The 21,834-nt window shown below is 45.2% G+C and overlaps 1 protein-coding gene across 1 annotated transcript; it reads right to left on the bottom strand.

Annotated features, from left to right (window-relative positions):
* Nucleotides 1-2,047: 2,047 nt before the first annotated feature.
* On the bottom strand, nucleotides 2,048-2,471 carry LOC136167723 (10 kDa heat shock protein, mitochondrial). Its single transcript, XM_065935229.1, has one exon. It carries the CDS (start codon nucleotides 2,449-2,451, stop codon nucleotides 2,143-2,145), a length of 309 nt encoding a protein of 102 aa, XP_065791301.1. The 5' UTR covers nucleotides 2,452-2,471; the 3' UTR covers nucleotides 2,048-2,142.
* Between the last annotated feature and the right edge of the window lie 19,363 nt (nucleotides 2,472-21,834).

Below are 21,834 nucleotides of genomic sequence, written 5' to 3'. Positions count from 1 at the left end.
CTGTTAGTTTGACGCCCAGAGGATTAACTGTTATTTTTGTTACATCTACATTATATGAAAATTTTACTTCTATTACTTATGGTACTAACTCAAGAAACTCCCTAGAGAGAGTGGGTGAGACAAAGCATGCTTTGCACCCCTCACTGATAGTTTGCTTTCAGTTCTTTGCCAGGAAAGATGCCAAAGCAGGAATAACTCGAAAGGTGGACTATCTAAACTTTATTCATTTTTATCCCCTTGCATTTGTGTTATTAAATGCATTTGCCTAACCCAATGATGAACTCGTACTTGAGGCAGCATACATTGCCAAGATTTATGCCAAGTGATCAGTTCATGTTTAACCTTTGCCTAAAAGATTTATACCTCATGTGGACACTCGATTTCCCCGATGTTGCAACTGCGCCTGCGTGAAAGTGAGTGGTCTGGCTGTTCTGTGAACTCATCTTGCACAGCATCATCATAGAGGGTTTATCGGCCACCCGAGATACACGATACATTGCGCCAGGATGGACATAGTGAGTAGCCATTTATTTTATAGACCGGTTGCAAAGATCAAAACCAAAACCACAGAGGTGAAACCCATGGGTAGAATGTTGAGAGAATAAAGCAAACTGCAAGAGATTGCACACGGTAGAATTCTAGTTCTGTCGGTTCAGAAACAAGCAAAATTACAGGTATCACTGTAGATATATACATAGGTACTATAACTGTAAAGGAAAAGAAGGGAAACAAACCCAAAATGCAGGGGTTGTGGTTCTAGTGGAGAGGAGGGTTGGTTATTCTTTATATTATTGTATATATGTTAGAAACACGTTTATATATCGACCTAACGAAGAGCATGGGGAAGGGGAGAAGGTCTAGCGAGATCTCTGGTTCTCTGCCAGTCTGCCTCCTGGTCTGCTAAGATGGCAGTCTGCCAGTTGGCCTTCTGTGGATTGCCTTCCCCAGGAGGGTTGAACAACCCAGAGGACAACACGTTAGTCAGTCTCATTGGACAAGCCGACTCTTGAGGGACCTGGAGAAGTCCCAGGGTGTTTACGACTCAGTGCATGGTGCATGGAGACAGCATGACTGGATTATGCATGTATCTTGATGGAAACTCATCAGGCAGCTAGGAGAAGCCAGGAAGCCCTTTAGAAACAGCTCAGCTGTCTCCTTCACCAGGTCACTGAGCTCCTGAAGCACAGTTCAGATTTTCTACCTTATGGGAGAGGATGGCAACAGGATTGGCAAGCTCTCGTCTGTAACTGGAGACTCCTTTCCTCTCTTAGGCCCTCACCTCCAGCCTTCCACCCTGTCTCTGACGCCCTCCCTGGGCCTTTGGATGCCTGCCTGCTGCCGTGTCCCAAAGCCAATGGTGCATGTCAGGCAGCAACACTCCACTTACAGGGCTCAATAACCCCCTGGTTATTTCTTGTTGCTTAACAGAGCATCCCAAGGTTAGGTCTCCAGACCACCACATTCATTTATTTAGCTCTAGAATCAGAGGGGACAGCTCTCTACACATGGGGTACATGATCAAAGCAAGTTGGAGGCTTCACTTCCAAGGTGATTCATTGGCTGCTAAGACCAGGTGCAGCCAAATTAAAAAAAAAATTTTTTTTTTAAAGAAAAAAGGTGCAGTCAGCAAGATGATGGGCTGGGAGGGGACCCAAAGGAGCTCTTCTACGCAGAGGGACTAGTATTGGCTAAGATTCAGAGATTATAAACAGATGACATGTTCAGGAACTAAATGGAACTCAGTAAGGATGGAAGGGAGAACAAATAAGGGGAAGAGTGTGAAGGGCAGGGAAAATGAAGAGAAATGAAAGTTGGGAGGTAGAGGAGGTGTCTGGTCATGATTGGCCTTATAAACCGTACCAGAGAATTAGAACTGAAATCCTAAGGGCAGAAGAAGCCATTGTAGACTTTCAGGTCAGGGCCAGGAGGCAGAGGCCAGGTGGGAGCCTGTTTATTTGTTTCTAATTAATTTTTATTGGAGTAAAGTTGATTTACATTGTTTTTTTGTTGTTTTTTTTTTGTTTTTGGATATCCTTAGTTTATTATAAAAGAGAAACATGGAAATTATTTACATGATGAAAGATTTCAGAACTTCAGTGGAATGGGCAGCTTCACGTGATGCCATTTCAATAGTGACTTATTTCAATCAACGTATTTCCCAAGAATGTCACCATCTCTAAATAAGAAATAATCCTTGTCGTCTAGAACTACTTTGGTGCCTCCATATTCTGGGAGAAGAACTTTATCTCCAACTTTCACACTAACTGGCTGAATCTCTCCACCCTTTCCTTTAGAGCCTGATCCAACAGCTACCACCGTTGCTTGCAATACTTTTCCTTGTGATTTTTCTGGAAGCATAATGCCTCCTTTGGTTACAGTTTCGGCTGCACTTCTTTCAACTAATACTCGGTCAAAGAGGGGAAGAAACTTTCTAAATGCCTGTCCTGCCATGACTCCGGCTGCCGCAGTTCGCACTCTGCACTCACCGCAGGCGAAAGGAGAGACCTACTGTCGGGATTTACATTGTTGTGCTAGTTTCAGGCATACAGCATATGCATACATGTTGTATATATGCATATTTTTGTTCTTTTTTAGATTCCATTCCCATATAAATCATTACAGAGTATTGAGTAGAGTTCTCTGTACTATAACTAATAAGTTCTCTTATCTACGGCCATACCACCCTGAATGCGCCCGATCTCGTCTGATCTCCGAAGCTAAGCAGGGTCGGGCCTGGTTAGTACTTGGATGGGAGAAGTTCTCTTATTAGTTATTTTTTATTTTAATTTTTTTTTCCACATCACGCAGCATGTGGCAGTCTTAGTTCCCCAACTAGGGATTGAACCTGGGCCCTAGGCAGTGAAAGCACAAAATCTTGTGAAGTACAAGTCGGCACTTGCCATCTGCCTCTACAAGGATTACATCACTTGCTGCTGCAGCTGCTGACTTGCAACACCCACTGTAAGGATTTCAGGGTGGAAAGCAGACATGAGGCACCCTGTGCTCTGGGAAAAACTGGCAGAACAGGGCTTCAGATAGTTAAATATTTTCAGGAGCCGATTTTATGAGCCCAATTCTTGTATCTCCTCATTATCTAGAAAAGCACTAACATCTTTCATGATGACAACTACTCCTCGTGACTAGTAGAAACCTGCAAAATAATACATGCTTCACGGCATGTACCTCTCTTCACCAAAATCACGTGTATACTGACCTTGCACCCTACCTCTTTGAAGCAGGTTCTCAGAGCTGTCTCCCAGGCTATAGTATACTTCATGCGTGTGTGCTAAGTTGCTTCAGTCATGTCTGACTCTTTGTGACCCTGTGGACAGTACCCCACAGGCTCCTCTGTCTGTGGGATTCTGCAGGCAAGAATACTGGAGTGGGTTGCCAGGCCCTCCTCCAGGGGATCTTCCCAATCCAGGAATTGAACCTGCATCTCTGGTGTCTCCTGCATTGACAGGCAGGTTCTTTACCACTGGTTCCACCTGGGTAGCTCCCATAGTATTCCTCATTTTGTCCCAAATAAAACTTTACTCTCAACTTTCATGTTGTGCATTTTTCTTTGTAAGTTGGCAGTCTTAACCTCTGGACTGCCAGGGAAGACCCCACTTATCTATTTGTTTATATAGTAATGCATATATATGTATATGTCAGTTCCAATCTTCCAATTATCTTTCCCTCATCATGTACCTTGGTAACCATAAATTTGTTTTCCACAGCTGTGATGCAGTGTTTATTCTACATGGGAAGTGATACCGGATACCTAGGACGGAGGTCAGTGTGGTGGTGACAGCAATGGGAAGATGTGGGTGAAACTGAGACATGCCTAGGAAGTAGAAAAATAAGACTTCCTGCTTTTTGAGGGCAGAGAAGTGAGAGTCTAGGATGTCTCCAGCTTTCAGGCTTGGGTAATTGAATAAGCATCATTTGCTAAAACAGGAAGAGGAATCAATATGAAGAGAGGGGTGATGAGCTCAGATCTGGAGAACTTAAGTCTGAGGAATCCATTTGGTTTGCACGTATAGATTTCAGGAAGGCAGCTAGGGAGACATGTTTGTAGATCATCAGTATGAACTCAAGGGCTCAGTGCTTAGAACACTGCCAGTCATGGAGTGGACACTCTGTAAGTGTTGAGTGAAAGGGATTGAGACCACTCACACAGATGGGTCAGGTAGCAAAGGAAGACAGAGCAGGGCAGGACTCTGAAATGGAGTCAACATTTAAGGGCCTGGGAGAACGAGGAAGGAGCAGAAGGACCTACAGAGTGTGGTGTTGTGGTCGTCCAGGAAGACCACATTTCCAGAAGGAGGGATAGTCACAGGGGAATTTGAGAGTGGTCAGATGAGACCAGAGTACATCTTTCAGGCTAACAGAAGGCTGCTGGCAAAGTATGGTTGTGCAGGTAAGACACTCCACAAGGCCAGTGGGCACCATGCCTGTTGTGTACATTGTAGATATGTGTGTTTGAGAGTACCTTTTTCTGACAGATGGAAACAAGTGCCCTGACGGAGGAAGACTTTTTTCCAGTCCATACTGGAAAGGTCTGGTACAGGCAGCCACCTCCCTGGTTGTTGGTGGGCCTGGTCAGAAGATTTCAGTTTTGGTTCTGAGCAGAGCTTGAAGTAGATGGAGACTTAAATGGAAAACAAAGAAATGGCACTTGAGAGTGTAGAAACTGCTTCCCAAATTTTGGCTGTCAGCAGCAGATGAGGGCTGGGGCCATGTGGGGAGGGATGACAAAACCTAAGGGGAAAGGGAAGAATTTGAAGGGTTTTCCCCCCCCTTTAAATCATGTGGAAAAGGCTAGAACATGTTGGCCTATTCCTAGGAAGGAACCAGTAGAAAGGGAGAAAACACAGAAGAGAGAATGAGAAGGACAGGAGGAGAGGGAGAGAGAGGCTAGCCTTAAATTAGGAGAGACACCTGAGAGAATCAAAGGAGCCAGCCCTCGAGGAAGAGGAAGTAGCCAGTGCAAAGGCCCTGGGGCAGAAAATAAATAGCCTCTGTGTTTAAGGAACAACAGAAGGAGCTGTTGAATAGTGAACAAATGTGAGAGAGGGGCGAATTGTGGTCCGAGAGGCAGAATTTAGGCAGACTAAATTGTAGGGCCTTGTGGTCTATGGTTTAAAAGGAAAAAAAAAAAAAAAAAGGATTTCCCAGGAGCCAAATCTGGGTCAACACAATCATTAAAGTAAATAATGATAAACAATGAGGATTTACTCTATAGCACTGGGAACTACATGTAATATTTTATTATATCCTAAAAAGGGAAAAGAATCTGGAGAAGAATATACATATATGTGTGTAATTGGGCTTTCCAGGTGGCTCAACTGGTAAAGAACATGCCTGCCAATGCAGCAGACGCGAGATGAGGGTTCGATCCATGGGTCAGGAAAATCCCCTGGAGAAGGAAGTGGCAACCCACTCCTGTATTCTTGCCTGGAGAATCCCACGGACAGAGGAGCCTGGCAGGCTAGAGTCCATTGAGTCACAAAGAGATGAACATGGTTGAGCACACACGCAGACACGTGTAACTGAATCCGTCTGCTGTATAACTGAAACTAACAAAGTGTTGCAAATCAGTGTACTTCAACTAAAAAACAAGTAAGTAAATAGCTAAAAATAAATAATGATAGTAACAGGCCTTGAATAAACTGAAAAGTCATGGGTCTGTGGTGACTTAGAGAAATAAGTAAACAACAGAAGAGACAGCCTCGCTTACAATAGCATGCCAACAAATAAACACAAAGTTCCTCAGTCAACAGTGGTTGCCAGAATAGTGCTGGAAGTTTGAAGAGGGATAAGATACTTGGCCTCGAAATCGCCACGTAGATTTCTTACAAGAGATAAAAGAGCAACCTCACAGTAGAGAAAACTGGCTGTCACCAATTTAACCTACTGGGCACCAGAGACATTACCCGAGATGGGACACACATGCCTTCTTTAGCTGGCGTGAGAAGGCATTTAGTTAATATAGGTTGTCAGAAAAATATTGTGAAACAGTTCCTAGGTCTTGGGATTTTATATATGAAACACATTTTTCTTGTCTGATGTGGAATTACCAATTTTTTTTTTCCAAGTAAGGACTTAAACCATTTGCCATGTTTGCTCAGCTGCTCAGTCATGTCCTGCTCTTTTGCAACCCCACAGACTGTAGCCCGCCAGGCTCCTCTGTCCATGGGATTCTCCAGGCAAGAATGCTGGAGTGGGTTGCCATTTCCATCTCCAGAGGATCTTCCCAACCCAGGGAACCAACCCTCATCTCCTGCTTTGCAGGCAGATTCTTTACTGTTGAGTCATGGGGGAAGCCATGGAAAGGCTGTATAGTGAAATTCTGTCTCCCTCCCTTTTCTTTTTTGATGTTGACTATTTTTTCAGTCTTTATTGAATTTGTTAAACAATATTCCTTCTGTTTTATATTTTTGTTTTTTTGGTTATGAGGCATGCAGTATCTTAGCTGCCCGATCAGAGATGGAACCCGCACCCCTTGCATTGGAAGCCAGAGTCTTAACCACTGGTCCACCAGGGAAGTTCCTCTCCCTCCTTTTTCCAGCCCCCATTTCCCTCTCTTGATGAAACCTTGTTACCAGTTTCTTGCATGGACACAGTATTCTGTTATTTGTGTCCCCACTTAACATTATTTCATATCACAAACGTCAGTCATTCTCAAAAAATGAATTCACATAATGAAAACTTAAAATGAACAGTGAAAAGAATAAAGGAGACTTCTTAGAAAACTCTTCCTCTCACAAAATCTTTCTTTTTCTCATTTCTCTGTGGCACTGAAAATGTTTTCACAGGCTGATATTGGTTAAATTCATTCCTCTAATTCTAGGGAAGGCATAAACTCGGGCCACACTTAAGAAACATTTCATCTACTCCGTCCCCCAGTACATGTGTCACCTCTCTGCTTCCTAATTACACGCTGTACAGCCCTGGGTGGTAGCATTTGTTCTCCGTACAAGCTTCAGATGAAATTGCCCATCTTCAATATTGCTACTGACAGTCTAATGAGAAAGTACAGATTTTTGGCTAAAGAAAACAATGCCTCATTCTGGAAATTTATATGGGCTTTTATCTCACTTCCCTGGGGAAAAGAAACAAGAGTAGATAAAAGGCAGATTTCACTGCTTGAAAGAACCAAGTAGAGTTCCAGACACTTAACAGTAGCCACTGTCAATTTCAATCTGTTCATATTAAAGTTTATTAAATTATCAAGCAAGGTTTGTGCGTCAGGTTGTATCCACCAGCTGTACTTCAGCACCAGCCCCTTAGATTGGGGATCTGTTGGTTCTTCTAAAGATCACACTACTGAAAAAATTAAAAAATCACACTACTAAAACCTACCTTTATTTAGAAACCAGCTCTTAGCCAAGCACTGGATATTATTATTGATTACATCTGAGTTGCCACCACCTTGGATGACTTGGAGAACTTGGGAGTTTTAAAGATAAAATGATCAGATTCAGCATTGTACCCAACCTGAGAGAGGCAGAGAGATTTACTCAGTTTCTGCTTGATTAAAAATCAAATGTTAACCTAGTCTTGGCTCTAGGTGAGTCTTGTTCATCTGCTTATTCAACACTGGACTCCAACCTTGTGCCAGGAACTGAGGATACAGTGTTGAAAAATAGAGACAAAGTTTACAGTCTGGAAAGGAGGTCAAATAAAAACAAGTATCTTTCATAGAGGGGCTTACCTGATGGCTCAGTGGGTAATCTACCTGCAATGCAGGAGACCTGGGTTTGATCCCGAGGTCAAGAAGTTCCCCTGGAGGAGGATATGGCAAAACACTCCAATGTTAGCAACTCATTTCAGTATTCTTGCCTGCAAAATCCAATGGACAGAGGAGTCTGGTGGGCCTGGCAGGTTACAGTCCATGAGATCACAAGAGTCAGACACTACTTAGAGACTAAACCATCACCACCATCTTCCATAGAGTCTAGCCTGATGTTGCTCCGATAGGAAACAGGTCATTCTGGGGACAGATGGGAGTGGTACCCAGGGGGCGCCGGGGGTCAGGTAAGCCTTTCTAGTTGGAGGATGTCTGAGCTGAAGGACGTGTAGGAATTAGATGGGAGAAGAGTGTTTGTGGCAGAGAGAGCAACCTGTCTGAAGGCTTGGAGGCAAAACAGAAGTAGTCCTTGGTTCCTTTGAGATCTGAAAGTTGAGCAAGTTGGAGGATTGATCAAGAGGTAAAGATGGATGAGGCAGACAGCGGATGGGGACCAGACAGCAGAGGGTTCTCTTGTAGAGGTTTGGTTTTATTTTGAAGGTGGAGAGGGAATATTGAAGCAGTTAGGCTGCTAAATGATGTGCTCATATTTATCTTTTAGATGATCACTCTAGCTACATTTGAAGGGATGAGAGGAGGGAAAGAGTTAAGGATGACTTGCAGATTTTTGACTTGGCCCACCAGTTGGGTGACTGGTGGACGGGAATGTTGGACCTAATAATTGCCTTGGTTTTTTTTGCTCACATGTTTTTCTTCTCCTGTTCCTTAAGGTTTTATCATTTGCTCTGTTGGATCAAGTGTATTCCTATCAGTAATTTTCCCCAAATGATCAAACGTGTTGGCTATTTTATTGATTCCATTTTTTCCTGGAGATTTCTTTCCCACTATCATCGGTCTCTTATACCATCCTGACCTACTTGTTCTCCAAGCCTGCTTCTTGGATCCCATGTCTTTCTTCTTGAACTACTCCTTAGTTAAGTAGAGCACATCAATCAAGAACTTCTTAAACATTCTGTTTCTAGGTCTTTAATGGCTTTGTTCTGACCTCACCTTGATACTGGACTAATATGACATCCTAGGGTAAAGATCATTTTCTCTCAAATTATGGAGACATTATTCATTGGCCACTAGTGTCCAGTGATGTGTGAAGTAGTACAGTCCAGAGCGGATTCTTTTTGTCCTCCAGAATCCATTCTTCCTTTTTCCTTTTATAAAAAGGAGATCACATTTCCTAGCCTTTCTTGCAGTGCTCTCTGGACAGGTGACTAAGCTCTGGCCAGTAGTTCCAGGTTGTAACCAAAATCCTTGTACTTTGCCCTTTTCCCTGAGGAGGGATGCAGACGTGATGGAGGGACCAAGGCTCACGCCCTAAACTCAGAACTGGCAGCTGGACTGTGAGGATTCCTGACATGACCTTCCAGCTCTGGGCTCCTCCTCTGAGCTACGGCAGGAGCTGGGAATAAATTTCTATTTTGATTACCATGCTCCATTTTCTGTATCTCTGTTTTAAAGCCACTTAGTCTATTCCCTTGAAGAAGGAAATCGCAACCCACTCCAGTGTTCTTGCCTGGAGAATCCCAGGGACAGAGGAGCCTGGTGGGCTTCTGTCTATGGGGTCGCACAGGGTCGGACACGACTGAAGCGACTTAGCAGCAGCAGCAGCAGCAGCAGTCTATTCCCTACTACACTTTTCCTTTCTATATGACCTGTTTTTCTTTCTTTGAAAGTTTTAGGATCCCCTTTTTATCCTCAGGATCCTGAAAGTTCATGATGATAGTCCTGTCCTGGGTCTGTCTAAATTCAGTGATGAACTTTGCATTGGAATTATTATGTTTTTCAATGCTGTGAAGATTTCTTGTCTCATTTCTTCAAGAACTAGCTCTTATCCATTTTCTCTGGAGCTTATGTCTGAAACTTCTATCATTTAGCACTTGTCTCCTTCTCCAAAGTCTTTTCTTTCCTCATTTCTGCTTGCCTGCTCCCATGCTGCCCCCCACCCCCCAATTTTCTGGGTCCTATATTTCAACTCTTTTGGTGCTTCTTCTTTTTTAAAAGGCTTTGTTAGTGGTTTCAATTTCCAGGAGTTCTTTCTCATTATTATTTTTTTTTATCTCTTTGAACTTAAGTATAGGTTTTCCCCTTCGTTTTCTTTTGTTTTTTGCATTATCCTGTGAGTGTTATCTGTCAGGGCAGAGGCTTTCTCAGATGTTTGGTCTTGTGAGTCGTTCATAGTTAAGAGTGAGGCACCGCCAGGCGCATTGGGCAGGCTCGTCAACAGAGAGGGGCTGGGTGGGTAACAGCAGATCTTCTACGTGAGGCACTCCCAAATGTCATTATCCTAACCACTGTTCTCCAGAGCAGGTCAGTTTCTCAAAGGGAGAGTTCTGTGGTTCCCTGGCATGGTGAAGGCCGAATGCCTCACTGTCAAAGGTGAAGGGAGAAGAGATCACATGTATACTTCAAACTCACTTTCATATATAAAGATACTATTGGGTTTTTTTTAATTTATTTTTTTATTTGGCTGCACTGGGTCTTGGTTGCAGTATGCAGGCTCCAGAATTCTTGGGCTCAGTAGTTGTGGCGGGCACAGAATCTTAGTTCCCTGACCAGGGATGTAATACACGTCCCCTGCATTGGAAGGTGGATTCTCAACCACTGGACTACGGGGGAAGTTCCTGCCCTTTTTTCTTTTAAATGATTTCTTTTTTTTGTTTGTTTTAATTGGGAGTGGGCTGGGCAGGGAGCAGTTCTTTGGTTTTCATTTTTGGGCTGTGTTGAGTCTTCACTGCTATGTGTCTGTGTGTGGACTTCTCTTGTTGTGGCACAGGCTCTAGAGGGTGCGGGCTCAGTACTGAGGTGTGTGGCCTCTCTAGCTGCCACATGTGAGATCTTTGTTCCCAAGCAGGGATCAAACCCACGTCCCCTGCATTGGAAGGTGTGTGGCCTCTCTAGTTGCTACATGTGGGATCTTTGTTCCCAAGCAGGGATCAAACCCACGTCCCCTGCATTGGAAGGCAGAACCTTAACCAGTGGACCACCGAGGAAGTCCCAAAGATATTGATTCACTTTAGCGAACTGGGGATGATAACACAGGCATATTATAGCACATGTGTTTATTCACTTAACAGCTATTTGTAATGACTCCCTCCTCGGTGTGTGTATTTATGGAACTGGGAAGGCAAAACTGAGAGAAACACTGTCTTTGCTTTGGTTGGTAGCAGCTGTGATCAAAGTACATGTTCAGACAGTGACTGCTGTTATGGGAGTGGTGTATTTCGGCGTATTTTTCACCTGTATTTTGTGGGGAAGTGGGGAGAGTGGGTGGAGGAGGGACCGCATTCCCTTCTGCTCATTTTATAGATATGGAGTTTCCCTTCCTGCTTGTCCTCTCTCCTGCCCCCTCCCCCACAAAAACCCAGGTCTACAGATTATGTTAGTCCTCAATCATGTCCCTGCCAGGAAACCACAGAACTCTCCCTTTGAGAAATGAACCTACTCTGGAAAACAGTCATTAGGATAATGACATTTGGGAGTGCCTTGTGTAAAGGAGAGACGTGCCATCCAGTCCAAGCTCCCCTCTTGATGGAGGTCGAGCAAAAGACACAACTGAGCCAAAGATCGAGAGAAGGAAGGATTTAATATTTGCAGCAAATAAGGAGAATACTAGGGATCTTCCCCAAAGCAGTCCTCCGGAAAAGCAAAATAGGGAAGTTTTAAGCTAAGAGAACATACATACTAATGAAGGGGCTTGAGCAGAGGAGTCGGCTTAGAATGGGGGCAAAGGTTGACAGAGTCCAAGTTTCAGTTGATTGAAGCCACAGTGTCTGTCAGAAAAGGTCAACATCCTCATCCCTTTGGTTCCAATTGACCAGGAGTTGAGTCCCCAGTGGAAGTTTAAAATCTGCAAAACAGTGCAATAAATTTCTTCAGGTAAATCTTTACCATGAAATAGAACTGGGAGTTTACAACTAATTTGCTATCTTTGCTACTGTTACTTTTCTTTCTTCCTTCCTTTCTTTGACCATGCTGGGAGACAAGTGGGATTAGTTCCCCAACCAGGGATCAAACCTGCGCCCCCTGCGCTGGAAGCAGAGCTTTAACCCCTGAACCACCAAGGAAGTCCCTACTGTTACTTTTCTTGCCTAATGACAGTTGTTTGTTCTTTTGTTCCCTTAAGATAAATACTGTTGAGGCCCATTTAAGGGGAAGGATTGTGACCAGGCTTAGGAAACAAAATTGTTGTCTAGTGACTGAGTTGTTTCTGACTCTTTTGCAACCCCTTGGACGATAGCCCACCAGGCTTCTCTCTCCATGGGTTTTCCCAGGCAAGGATACTGAAGTGGGTTGCCATTTCCTTCTCCAGGGGATCTTCCTGACCTAGGGATCTAATCCAACAAGTCTCCTCCATTGGCAGGCAGATTCTTTACCACTGAGTCACCGGGGAAGCCCACTAGATCACAAATAGCTTAGGCCAAAAATGGCCTCTCTTCTGTCAAGAAAGTCATCAGGGGACCCCTCACCTTCTCTGGTTCAGTTCAGTTCAGTCACTCAGTCGTGTCCGACTCTTTGCGACCCCATGAATCGCAGCACACCAGGTCTCCCTGTCCATCACCAACTCCGAGAGTTCACCCAAACTCATGCCCATTGAGTCGGTGATGCCATCCAGCCATCTCATCCTCTGTCGTCCCCTTCTCCTCCTGCCCCCAATCCCTCCCAGCATCAGGGTCTTTTCCAATGAGTCAACTCTTCACATGAGGTGGCCAAAGTATTGGAGTTTCAGCTTCAGCATCAGTCCTTCCAATGAACACCCAGGACTGATCTCCTTCAGGATGGACTGGTTGGATCTCCTTGCAGTCCAAGGGACTCTCAAGAGTCTCCTCCAACACCACAGTTCAAAAGCATCAATTTTTCGGTGCTCAGCTTTCTTCACAGTCCAACTCTCACATCCATACATGACTACTGGAAAAACAATAGCCTTGACCAGACGGACCTTTGTTGGCAAAGTAATGTCTCTGCTTTTTAATATGCTATCTAGGTTGGTCATAACTTTCCTTCCAAGGAGTAAGTGTCTTTTAATTTTATGGCTGCAGTCACCATCTGGTTATAAGAGCAGAAATTGAAATGGCTAGATGGGACTTCCCTGGTGGTCCACTGGTTAAGACTCCACGCCTCTGCTGCAGAAGGCACAGTTTCAATCCCTGGTCAGGGAACTAAGATCTCCCATGTTACGTTGCACCACCCTCCCCACCCCCCCCCCACCCCAAAAAGAAAGAAAGAATGAAAGGGCTGGATACAGAGCAAGAAGGGAAAAGGGAGCAAGTCAAAGCCAGGCAGCCTTCGAACTCAGGTCTCACTCTTAGGCACAGGGAGGATTGTAAAGTCTTCTTTGTAAACCGTCACTTTCCTTCCAAGTGTCCCATCAGTGAATCCGAGAAGTTTAAATTCAAACAGATTCAGGACAGAGTTCAATAGACAGGAATGTCTGAAGATAGTTGAAACTCAGCAAGGTGTTTTCGTGGTTTTGTTTTTTAAAAAAGAGACTATTGGACACGACTGAAGCGATTTAGTATGTGTGCCCTGGGCATGGGCACGTGCAGGTGGGCAGGCCACACCCAAATACCATAGCTTCTCGTGGCAGCCCTCAAAGAGTGTGTCCCCTGGGGTAGAGTACGTGGTTCTCACCATGGCCACGCACCGGGCTCGTGCCTGGGACTCAGAAAAGACAGACAGACATGCACACAACACACACTGACCCCAGGCCTGGAGTCAGAACATCTGAGGGTGCAGGCATCACCCAGGTGTCTCTAGTGAGCAGTGCCCTCCTGCCATCAGACCTGCTGTCTGCGTCCAGCTCTGCAGAGCCCTGAGCAGCTGAAATGAGCACGAATCTGTGCCGCTCGTGATGCTATTCTGAATACAGGTGGGCACTGCTCAAAGGTCCCCAGCTCAGTCTCCTGCAGCCAGCCGGCCTCTGCTTATCCTGAAAATAGATAACTCCTCTGGCATCAGGGCCACAGACACCTCGGCTGCTAACAGGCCTCTGGAAAGTGGGCGGGGGCCAGGAGTCTGCCGATGATCCCCTGCCAGGAACAAGCCCTGCACTCTGTGGGACTCACCCTCTCTCTATCCATCACCAGATACTCTGAGCATGAAGGTGTGTGGTACAGAAGACACTGTACTGTTAGAGGTCTATTCTCCGAGCCCTTTCTCACCCATGAGTAGCTAAATTGATGTGGAGACTTAGAGAGTTTTTAAAATAATAATAATAATAATAAAGGCCATCAAAAAAAAAAAAAAAGAGAGAGAGAGACTAAATGATTCCATTACAGAGGGTGGAGTGAGCTTACAGGAAGCTTGGAGGCCTTCCAGGTGGGACACTCCTGGGGTAGCATTAAGGGGTCTGAAATGAAGAAGGAAGCCTTTGACGGTGTGGGAGGGATGTAGAGAGCATGAGTGTGTCTGTTTGGAAGGGGAACTTCTGCTGCCTTAGCTAAGATCTTAGGGATCTCCCCCTTTCTACCACTCTGGGTGGCCTTGGCTCACCTCCATGCAGTACTGGGCAAGTTGAAAAGTTAATCACATCCAGCTGAATCGAAAGGAACTCCACCCAGTCCTTTGTAGAAACCCTCTTGCACTGTCCCTGGTCTCTTTGTTTTGCCTTCTGTGACTTGAGTCTTTGTTCTCAGCTTTTCCTTCAGTCTTCTCTCTACTTGCCCCAGGTTTTAATGGTTTTGAATCCCTCATGCTCCCAAGATCCACCCTTGTGGACATTTCCTGAGCGTATACCTTCCTTTATTCCAATAGGATCCAGACCCTTCACCTCTCTTGCTGGTTAAACTTCAGGAAATTGTATAAAATATGGAACAGATGAATGATGACTATCCTAATATATAAAGAGCTCTTATAACTTACTAGAGAGAAAACTGAATATCCTAGCAGAAAAAATGAGCACAAGGCATGCAAAGATAATGTGTAGCAGCAGAAACACAGATGACCAGTAAAGATATAAAAAGATTCAGGATAAGAGGTAATATTCAGATGATGAAGACAACAGGTAACCTTTTTCAAATTTATCTATCTCTTCTAAATTGCCTATAACAGATATGCATTACCTCTATATGAAAGAACAACAATAAAATATCTTCAAAGCAACTGCGATTCAAGTCCTGCTTTGTTCATCTTGGCTGAGAAGTTTGTAAAGGATAGAACGGGTCTTATGTATTCCCCATTCAAAAAACATTTACTGGGATTCACTGGTGGCTCAGCTGGTAAAGAACCCGTCTACAATGCAGGAGACCTGGGTTCAATCCCTGGGTTGGGAAGATCCATAGGAGAAGGGAACGGCTACCCACTCCAGTATTCTGGCCTGGAGAATTCCATGGACTGTATAGTCCATAGGGTCGCAAAGAGTCAGACACGACTGAGCAACTTTCACTTTCACTCCTTGATGGTCCAGTGGTTAAAGAATCTGCCTGTAATGCAGGAGACCCAGGTTCAGTCCCTGGGTTGGGAAGATCCCCTGGAGAAGGGAATGGTTACCCACTCCAGTATTCTTGCCTAGAGAATCCTATGGACAGAGGAGTCTGGCGAGCTACAGTCCATGAGGGTTGCAAAGAGTCGGACATGACTGAGTGACTAAGCACTTTCACTTTTTGCCTTTGAAGAAAGTGCTGTGTCGCTTAGTCATGTCCAACTCCTTGAGACCCCATGGACTGTAGCCCACCAGGCTCCTTATCCATGGGATTCTCCAGGCAAGAATAGTGGAGCAGGTGGGTTGCCATGCCGTCCTCCAGAGGATCTTCCCAACCCAGGAATTGAACCAGTGTCTCCTGCATTGCAGGCAGATTCTTTACCAGCTAAGCTACCAGAGAAGCCCCCTTCTCTGCATCCTATACAGCTATTTCCATTCCCGGACAGATAAAACCGAGGGAACAATTATTATTATCTTTTTTTCTGGTTTTGTCAGATACAGAATCTCTATTCCCAAACGGGAATGGTAGGAATTTCTGATCCCGCTTGAAAGAGGAGATAAGAGATTTCTGAGCAGGCCTCTGATATTTTAGATCCTGCTTTGAGGGGCAGCTGCCTTCAGAGGGAGCTGATAAGGACTCAACACTGATGGTTTCCTTGTCAGTTGGTTCTTGGAAGGGAAGCCAGTCTCGGGGTGAATATGATTTGTGGGAGACACGGGGAGAGGACCAGGCAGAGACAGAATAGGCCCCGTGGGAGGGGGGATCTTAGCACAGGCATCTCAGAGCAGAACTTTGATGACTCTTCGTAGGAGAAGGAAATCTGCTAGCGGCGCCCATCCTTGGTGGGTCAGGCCCCTTAAGGCTGCTTTTGTACTCTTGATGTTCTGTGACTATCAATGCAGCTGTGCCTAAAGACCCACTGAAAAGACCAGGCTCAGTTTATTGTGCCCACTTTTTTAAAAAATGCACAATGTGAGAGTCCCAAGTTAAATTTTATTGGGCACAGATTGAGGACTGTAGCCCGGGAGACAGCACCTCAGATAGGTGAGAGACTGCTTCAAAGAGGCGGTGGGGAGGTGGGGGGAAGATCAGTATAGAGGTGATTTTGGTGAAGGGGGAGTACATGCAGTCAGCCACATGTTTTTTACAGAAGCTTTCTGCTAGTCACAAGGAGCGGTCGTCACCGTGAAGGATTTTAGTGCTTTTCTAGATATGAGGAGAGACAAGAATTGGGCTCATAAAATTGGCTCCTGAAAGCATCTAACTACCCGAAGACCTGTTTTCCCCAGGGCACCGAGTGCCTCATTTCTTTCGGGGAGGGTGGGTGGTTTGAAAATCAACAGCCACAGCAGCACCTGATTTAGTCCCTGTCGCAGTAGATGCCAAGTGCCAATTTGTAGTTGACGGTCACTTGCTGCACACTGCCTGCATGGTGCATGGGCAGTGGCTCCAAGGGGAAGGCAAAGTGGAAAGGGATTAGAATGGGGAGTTCAGTTTATGCCCTCGATCAGGACTAGATAAGGATCAGGAGGCAACTATCCAGGACTGGTGAGGAATTTGAGGGATTTGAAGAATCTTAAGGGGCAGAGTACCTGTTGATGGCTTCCACTGAAGGGCATGAATCTTTCAGGAAATTCTTGCTGTGAACAATCTAGCCTTTTGTCTGGGCAGAGTCTTTTGGAATGGCAAAGTCATCCTAATGAGGGCGGTGGAATTCTAAAGTTAGATCAAGGAAGTCTCTAAAGGAGATATGGGGGTCAGGTGGTTTCAGTCCTCAGGGCCCCAGCTGGGTGTTGGGGAAAATGGTTTGTGTTCTCCTTTAATTCCCAGATGGCGCTAGTGGTAAAGAACCCACCTGCCAATGTAGGAGACATAGAGACAGTGGATTCCATCCCTGGGTCAGGAAGATCCCCTGGAGGAGGGCATGGCAACCCACCCCAGTATTCTTACCTGGGGAATCCCATGGACAGAGGAGCCTGGTGGGCTATAGTTCATGGGGTCGCAGAGAATCGGACATGACTGAAGTGACTGAGTACACACACACACACACCCCCAATGTTGAATCTAACAGAAGAGCGCTCCTTTTTGTACATTTTACTCACCTAGCTTTCCCAGGCTGGCTCCTTTACTGAAAGGAGGACATGGTAACTATCAATCAGTTCACCTGCATTTAGATTTCTTCTTCCAGGTGAGGTCTTATACAGATCAGCCCCATGTTGTCCTGTGTCCCAGACTCTTTATGTAAACCATTCAGTTCGTGTGTCTTCTTTTAGTGTTCACCATGAGGCAGGCTGTTTGTTAAGCGTTTCACATTCATCCTTCATGTATTTATTCATTCAAAAGTTTCTCAGTGAGCACCTATTTGAAGTCAAGCGTAGAACTAGGTGCCAGATGCACAATTGTGGCCAGCTTCTGTTAATCCTCTAGGAATCTCATCCTCAAAGCAGTTCTAAGGGAAATTGTGTTTATGTCCTTTATGGAGGAGGGTACAGGGGTGCAGAGTGCTCACATGATTTGTCCGTTTCTTCCCGGTAGCACATGGTGAGTGTGCAGCAACCCTAGTTAATCTAACTCTGACGACCCCGCCCTTAACCTCTGGCGTTGGTCTGTTTACCTGGGGTCTGGTCACTGTGATGGTAAGGCCCAGAGATCCCAAGTTGTGGCGCTGTTAGGGAAACCCTACTGACTGGAACTGGCCAGGCACCACAGTAATCATTTTCATGAGTTATTTTATGACAGGAAGTCCTGGTAAGGAACACAGAACTAACACGCCATCACCAACCAGAAGAGTTCGGGAAAAGTCAAAAGGAGATGCCACATGTCCTTCCACTTCCAGGAATCCTTCTTGCTGGCATCCATCTTGGCTGGGTGTCACCAGGAAGGAGCCAGAGTCAGAGTGATTGGCCAAAGACAACCTGGAAACTAATCCCATCACCATAAAACCTGAGACTGTGAGCCATGTGGCAGGACAGTTCTGGTTCCCTTACCTTCCTGCTCTCCGCCAGGGCGCCCTTTTCCGAGAGTCCCTTGCTTTGTCAGCGTGTGTGTCTCCTTGCGTAATTCATTTCTGAGTGTTAGACAAGAGTCCCCTCTCGGGCCCTGGAAGGGGTCCCCATTCCTGCAGCAGAGCTGAGACCCTAAACTTCTCCTTGGGTTCTTGTCTTCACGTGGCTCTAAACCCTTTGCTGCCTCAGCAGCCTCCAGCCCAGTACAAGATTAAATGGGGAACTAACTGGTCACTCTGGTGCTAAAAATAGTCAGCAGCCACTTCGTGGGAGATATTTCAGATCAATATCACGCCTCACTTCCTCCAGAGGGAATGCAGTGCTCTGTTGTTCTACCCTTGAAACCTACCCAAGTTGACTCAGCAACCAAGAAACAGAATTGAACTAGAAATGGGGACTTCCCTGGCAGTCCAGTGTGCGAGGCCTCTGTGCTAGGCCCTTTCACTGCTGAGGGCGGGCTCCCTCCCCGGTTGGGAAACTAAGATTCCCACAAGCCACATGACATGGCAAAAAAAAAAAGAAAGAAAGAAACCTAGAAATGATTTAAGGCTACAATCCAAGTTTTATGACATCCCACTGCATGGTTTTTTGAAAGACTGCTATTGTGCCCATTAAGACTAGGGAATACATAAATATTTTTAGTACATAAACTGCTGTGAATCGAGGTTATCCAAGATCTGTGACTAACTTTAGGGTCTGTGTTCTGGCAGTATATTCAAAGTAAGATATACTGGAAAAAGACAGACTTTATTTGAAATGCCGAGGAATCAATGCTTTTGAACTGTGGTGTTGGAGAAGACTTTTGAGAATCCCTTGGTCTGCAAGAGCAAACCAATCATTCCTAAAGGAAATCAACCCTGAATATTCATTGGAAGGACTGATACTGAAGTTGAAGCTCCAATACTTTGGCCACCTGAAGCAAAGAGCTGACTCACTGGAAAAGACCCTATGCTGGGAAAGATTGAGGGCGGGAGGAAAAGGGGACAACAGAGGATGAGATGGTTGGAGGGCATCACCGACTCAATTAACATGAGTTTGAGCAAACTCCTGGTGATGGTGAAGAACAGGGAAGCCTGGCATGCTGCTATCTATGGGGTCTCAAAGAGTCGGACATGACTAAGTACTCAAGATGAAACTCATAATAGCAAGTCCTGGGACTTCCCTGGTGTTCCAGTGGTTAAAACTTCCACTGCAGGAGACATGGGTTCGATCCCTGGTCGGGGAACTAAGATCCCAAAAGCTATGTGGCAAAAAACAAAAAAATAAGTAATAGCAAGTCTTTCGCTGTGCCAACTGAAAAAACAAAAACAAAAACACGCACAACCTAAAAGTTGACAATTATGTTTTATTTGGTACATAAACCTGAGGACTTAAGCTGAGGATACTGTTTCTCAGATGCTCTGAGGGACTGCTCTGAAGGCCTAAGGGAGGAGCCAGGATATATCTGGGGATTTTTTTGAAACAGAAACCAGCTAGTCAGAACATCAAAAGATTGCTGTTAGCCAAAGAAAACCAGACATCTCAAGTTAATAAATTTGGCACTTTTCCCTGTATGGAAAAATGCAAAAATCTGAGATAACTGAAATCACCCCTTTGATATGCACCTTCGCTGACTAGGCCCAGGGTCCTGTTTGGGTCCGTCCTGAATCCCCTCGGGGCCCAGCGGGTGGTGACTTCAGTGGCAGCCATCTGACTCCACGCTGAGTTCCCTCAGGGCCCCAGGGGGAGGATGGAGGTGGCTGTCCTAGATGGTGGCTGCATCGTTTGTTTACTGATGCTTCAGATGACAATTTTCATTTGCAGCTGGGAGTTAAGTGCAGGTCCTGCAGGCAGCCCCCACACCAGCCTTTCTCTCCCGTTTCCAGTCCTGCATCCTGGGAAAAGTTTCCCTATCTGCACTCAAGAATGTTTGTCTGGGCCAACCTGAAAGAACTTTCTAGATTCTTAAAGTCAATGTGTATCCTGCAAACATCAGCTATTGTGATCGAAAACAGCTGAAGTCCTACAGGACAATTAGAACCAGATTAAAACATAGATTAGGTTAGAGAGCCTAGTAAGAAAATAAGTACTTAGCCTAAGTCAGCACTGTTACATGGATCTAGCCGAAATCCTGAAGGTTGTTGTCATTTAGTCGCTCAGTCGTGTCCGACTCTGATTCCATGGACTGCAGCACATCAGGCTTCCCTGGCCTTCACCACCTCCCAGAGTTTGCTCAAATTCATGTTCATTGAATCGGTGATACCATCCAACCATCTCACCCTCTGTCATCCCCTTCTCCTCCTGCCCTCAATCTTTCCCAGCATCAGGGTCTTTCCCAATGAATCGGCTCTTCACATCAGGTGGCCAGAGTATTGGGGCTTCAGCTTCAGCATCAGTCCTTCCAATGAATATTCAGGACTGATCTTCTTTAGTGTTGACTGGTTTGCTCTCCTTGCAGTCCAAGGGACTCTCCAGAGTCTTCTCCAACACCACAGTTCAAAAGGATCAATTCTTTGGCGCTCAGCCTTCTTTATGGTCCAGCTCTCATATCCGTACATGATTACTGGAAAAGTCATAGCTTTGACTCTACAGATCTTTGTAGGTAAAGTAATTAATGTCTCTGCTTTTTTAATATACTGTTTAGGTTTCTCATAGCTTTTCTTCCAAGGAGCAAGCATCTTTTAATTTCATGGCTGCAGTCACCATCTGCAGTGATTTTGGAGCACAAGAAAATAAAAGCTGTCACTGTTTCCATTGTTTCCCCATCTATTTCCCATGAAGTGATGGGCCTGGATGCCATGATCTTAGTTTTTTGAATGTTGAGGTTTTTTTTTTTTTTTTTTTTTTTTTGAATGTTGAGTTTTAAGCCAGCTTTTTCATTCTCCTTTCACCTTCATCAAGAGGCTCTTAAGTTCCTTTTCACTTACTGCCATGAGGGTGATGTCATCTGCATATCTGAGGTTATTGCTATTTCTCCCAGCAATCTTGATTCCAGCTTGTGCTTCATCCACCCCAGCATTTTGCACGATGTACTCTGCATATAAGTTAAGTAAGTGGGGTGACAATATACAGTCTTGATGTACTGCTTTCCCAGTTTGGAACCAGTCCTTAAGGTGAAAAGGGTTTAATTTGTCCAAGTTCTTTCGTTTCACCTTTTGAGAAGAGTGTTGTCATTGAACATCAGCATTTACAAAAGTTCTGAACTATTAGTAAGTGTTGTCTTTGTGAAACCATTTTGCACGCAGGGAACCTGCAGCCTGGGGAGACTGGGTGGTCTGAGGAAGGCTACGCAGCAAGTTTGGGTCAAGCTGGTCAAAAATCGATGTCCCCAGCACAGCGATCCTTGTAGCTCCTTTGTCTGCATTGTCTCCCTCCTCATTTGTAAAAAACTATTTTATTATAATTAATTAATTTGCTCTCTGCATCCCGGTCTTAGAGTCTTCACATCAGGTCTTGTACTGAGGCACACAGACTCTCTAGTTCTGGCGTGAGCCTCACTACGGCAGCACTCAGGCATAGTTGTCCCCTGACATGTGGGATCTTAGTTTCCTGACCAGCAATTGAACCCGAGCACCCTGTGTTGTAAGGCGGATTCTTAACACTGGATCACCAGGAAAGTCCTCCCCTCCTTGTTTCTGAT

Source organism: Muntiacus reevesi, chromosome 4 (assembly GCF_963930625.1).
Source record: "Muntiacus reevesi chromosome 4, mMunRee1.1, whole genome shotgun sequence".
In the NCBI taxonomy this organism is placed as follows: Eukaryota; Metazoa; Chordata; class Mammalia; order Artiodactyla; family Cervidae; genus Muntiacus; species Muntiacus reevesi.
The sequence above is the reverse complement of the archived record's forward strand: the minus strand, read 5'-3'. Positions and strand labels throughout refer to the sequence as shown.

Coding starts and splice junctions, on each gene's coding strand:
- LOC136167723 (XM_065935229.1), bottom strand. CDS start 2,451: ATGGCAGGACAGGCATTTAGAAAGTTTCTTCCCCTCTTTGACCGAGTA.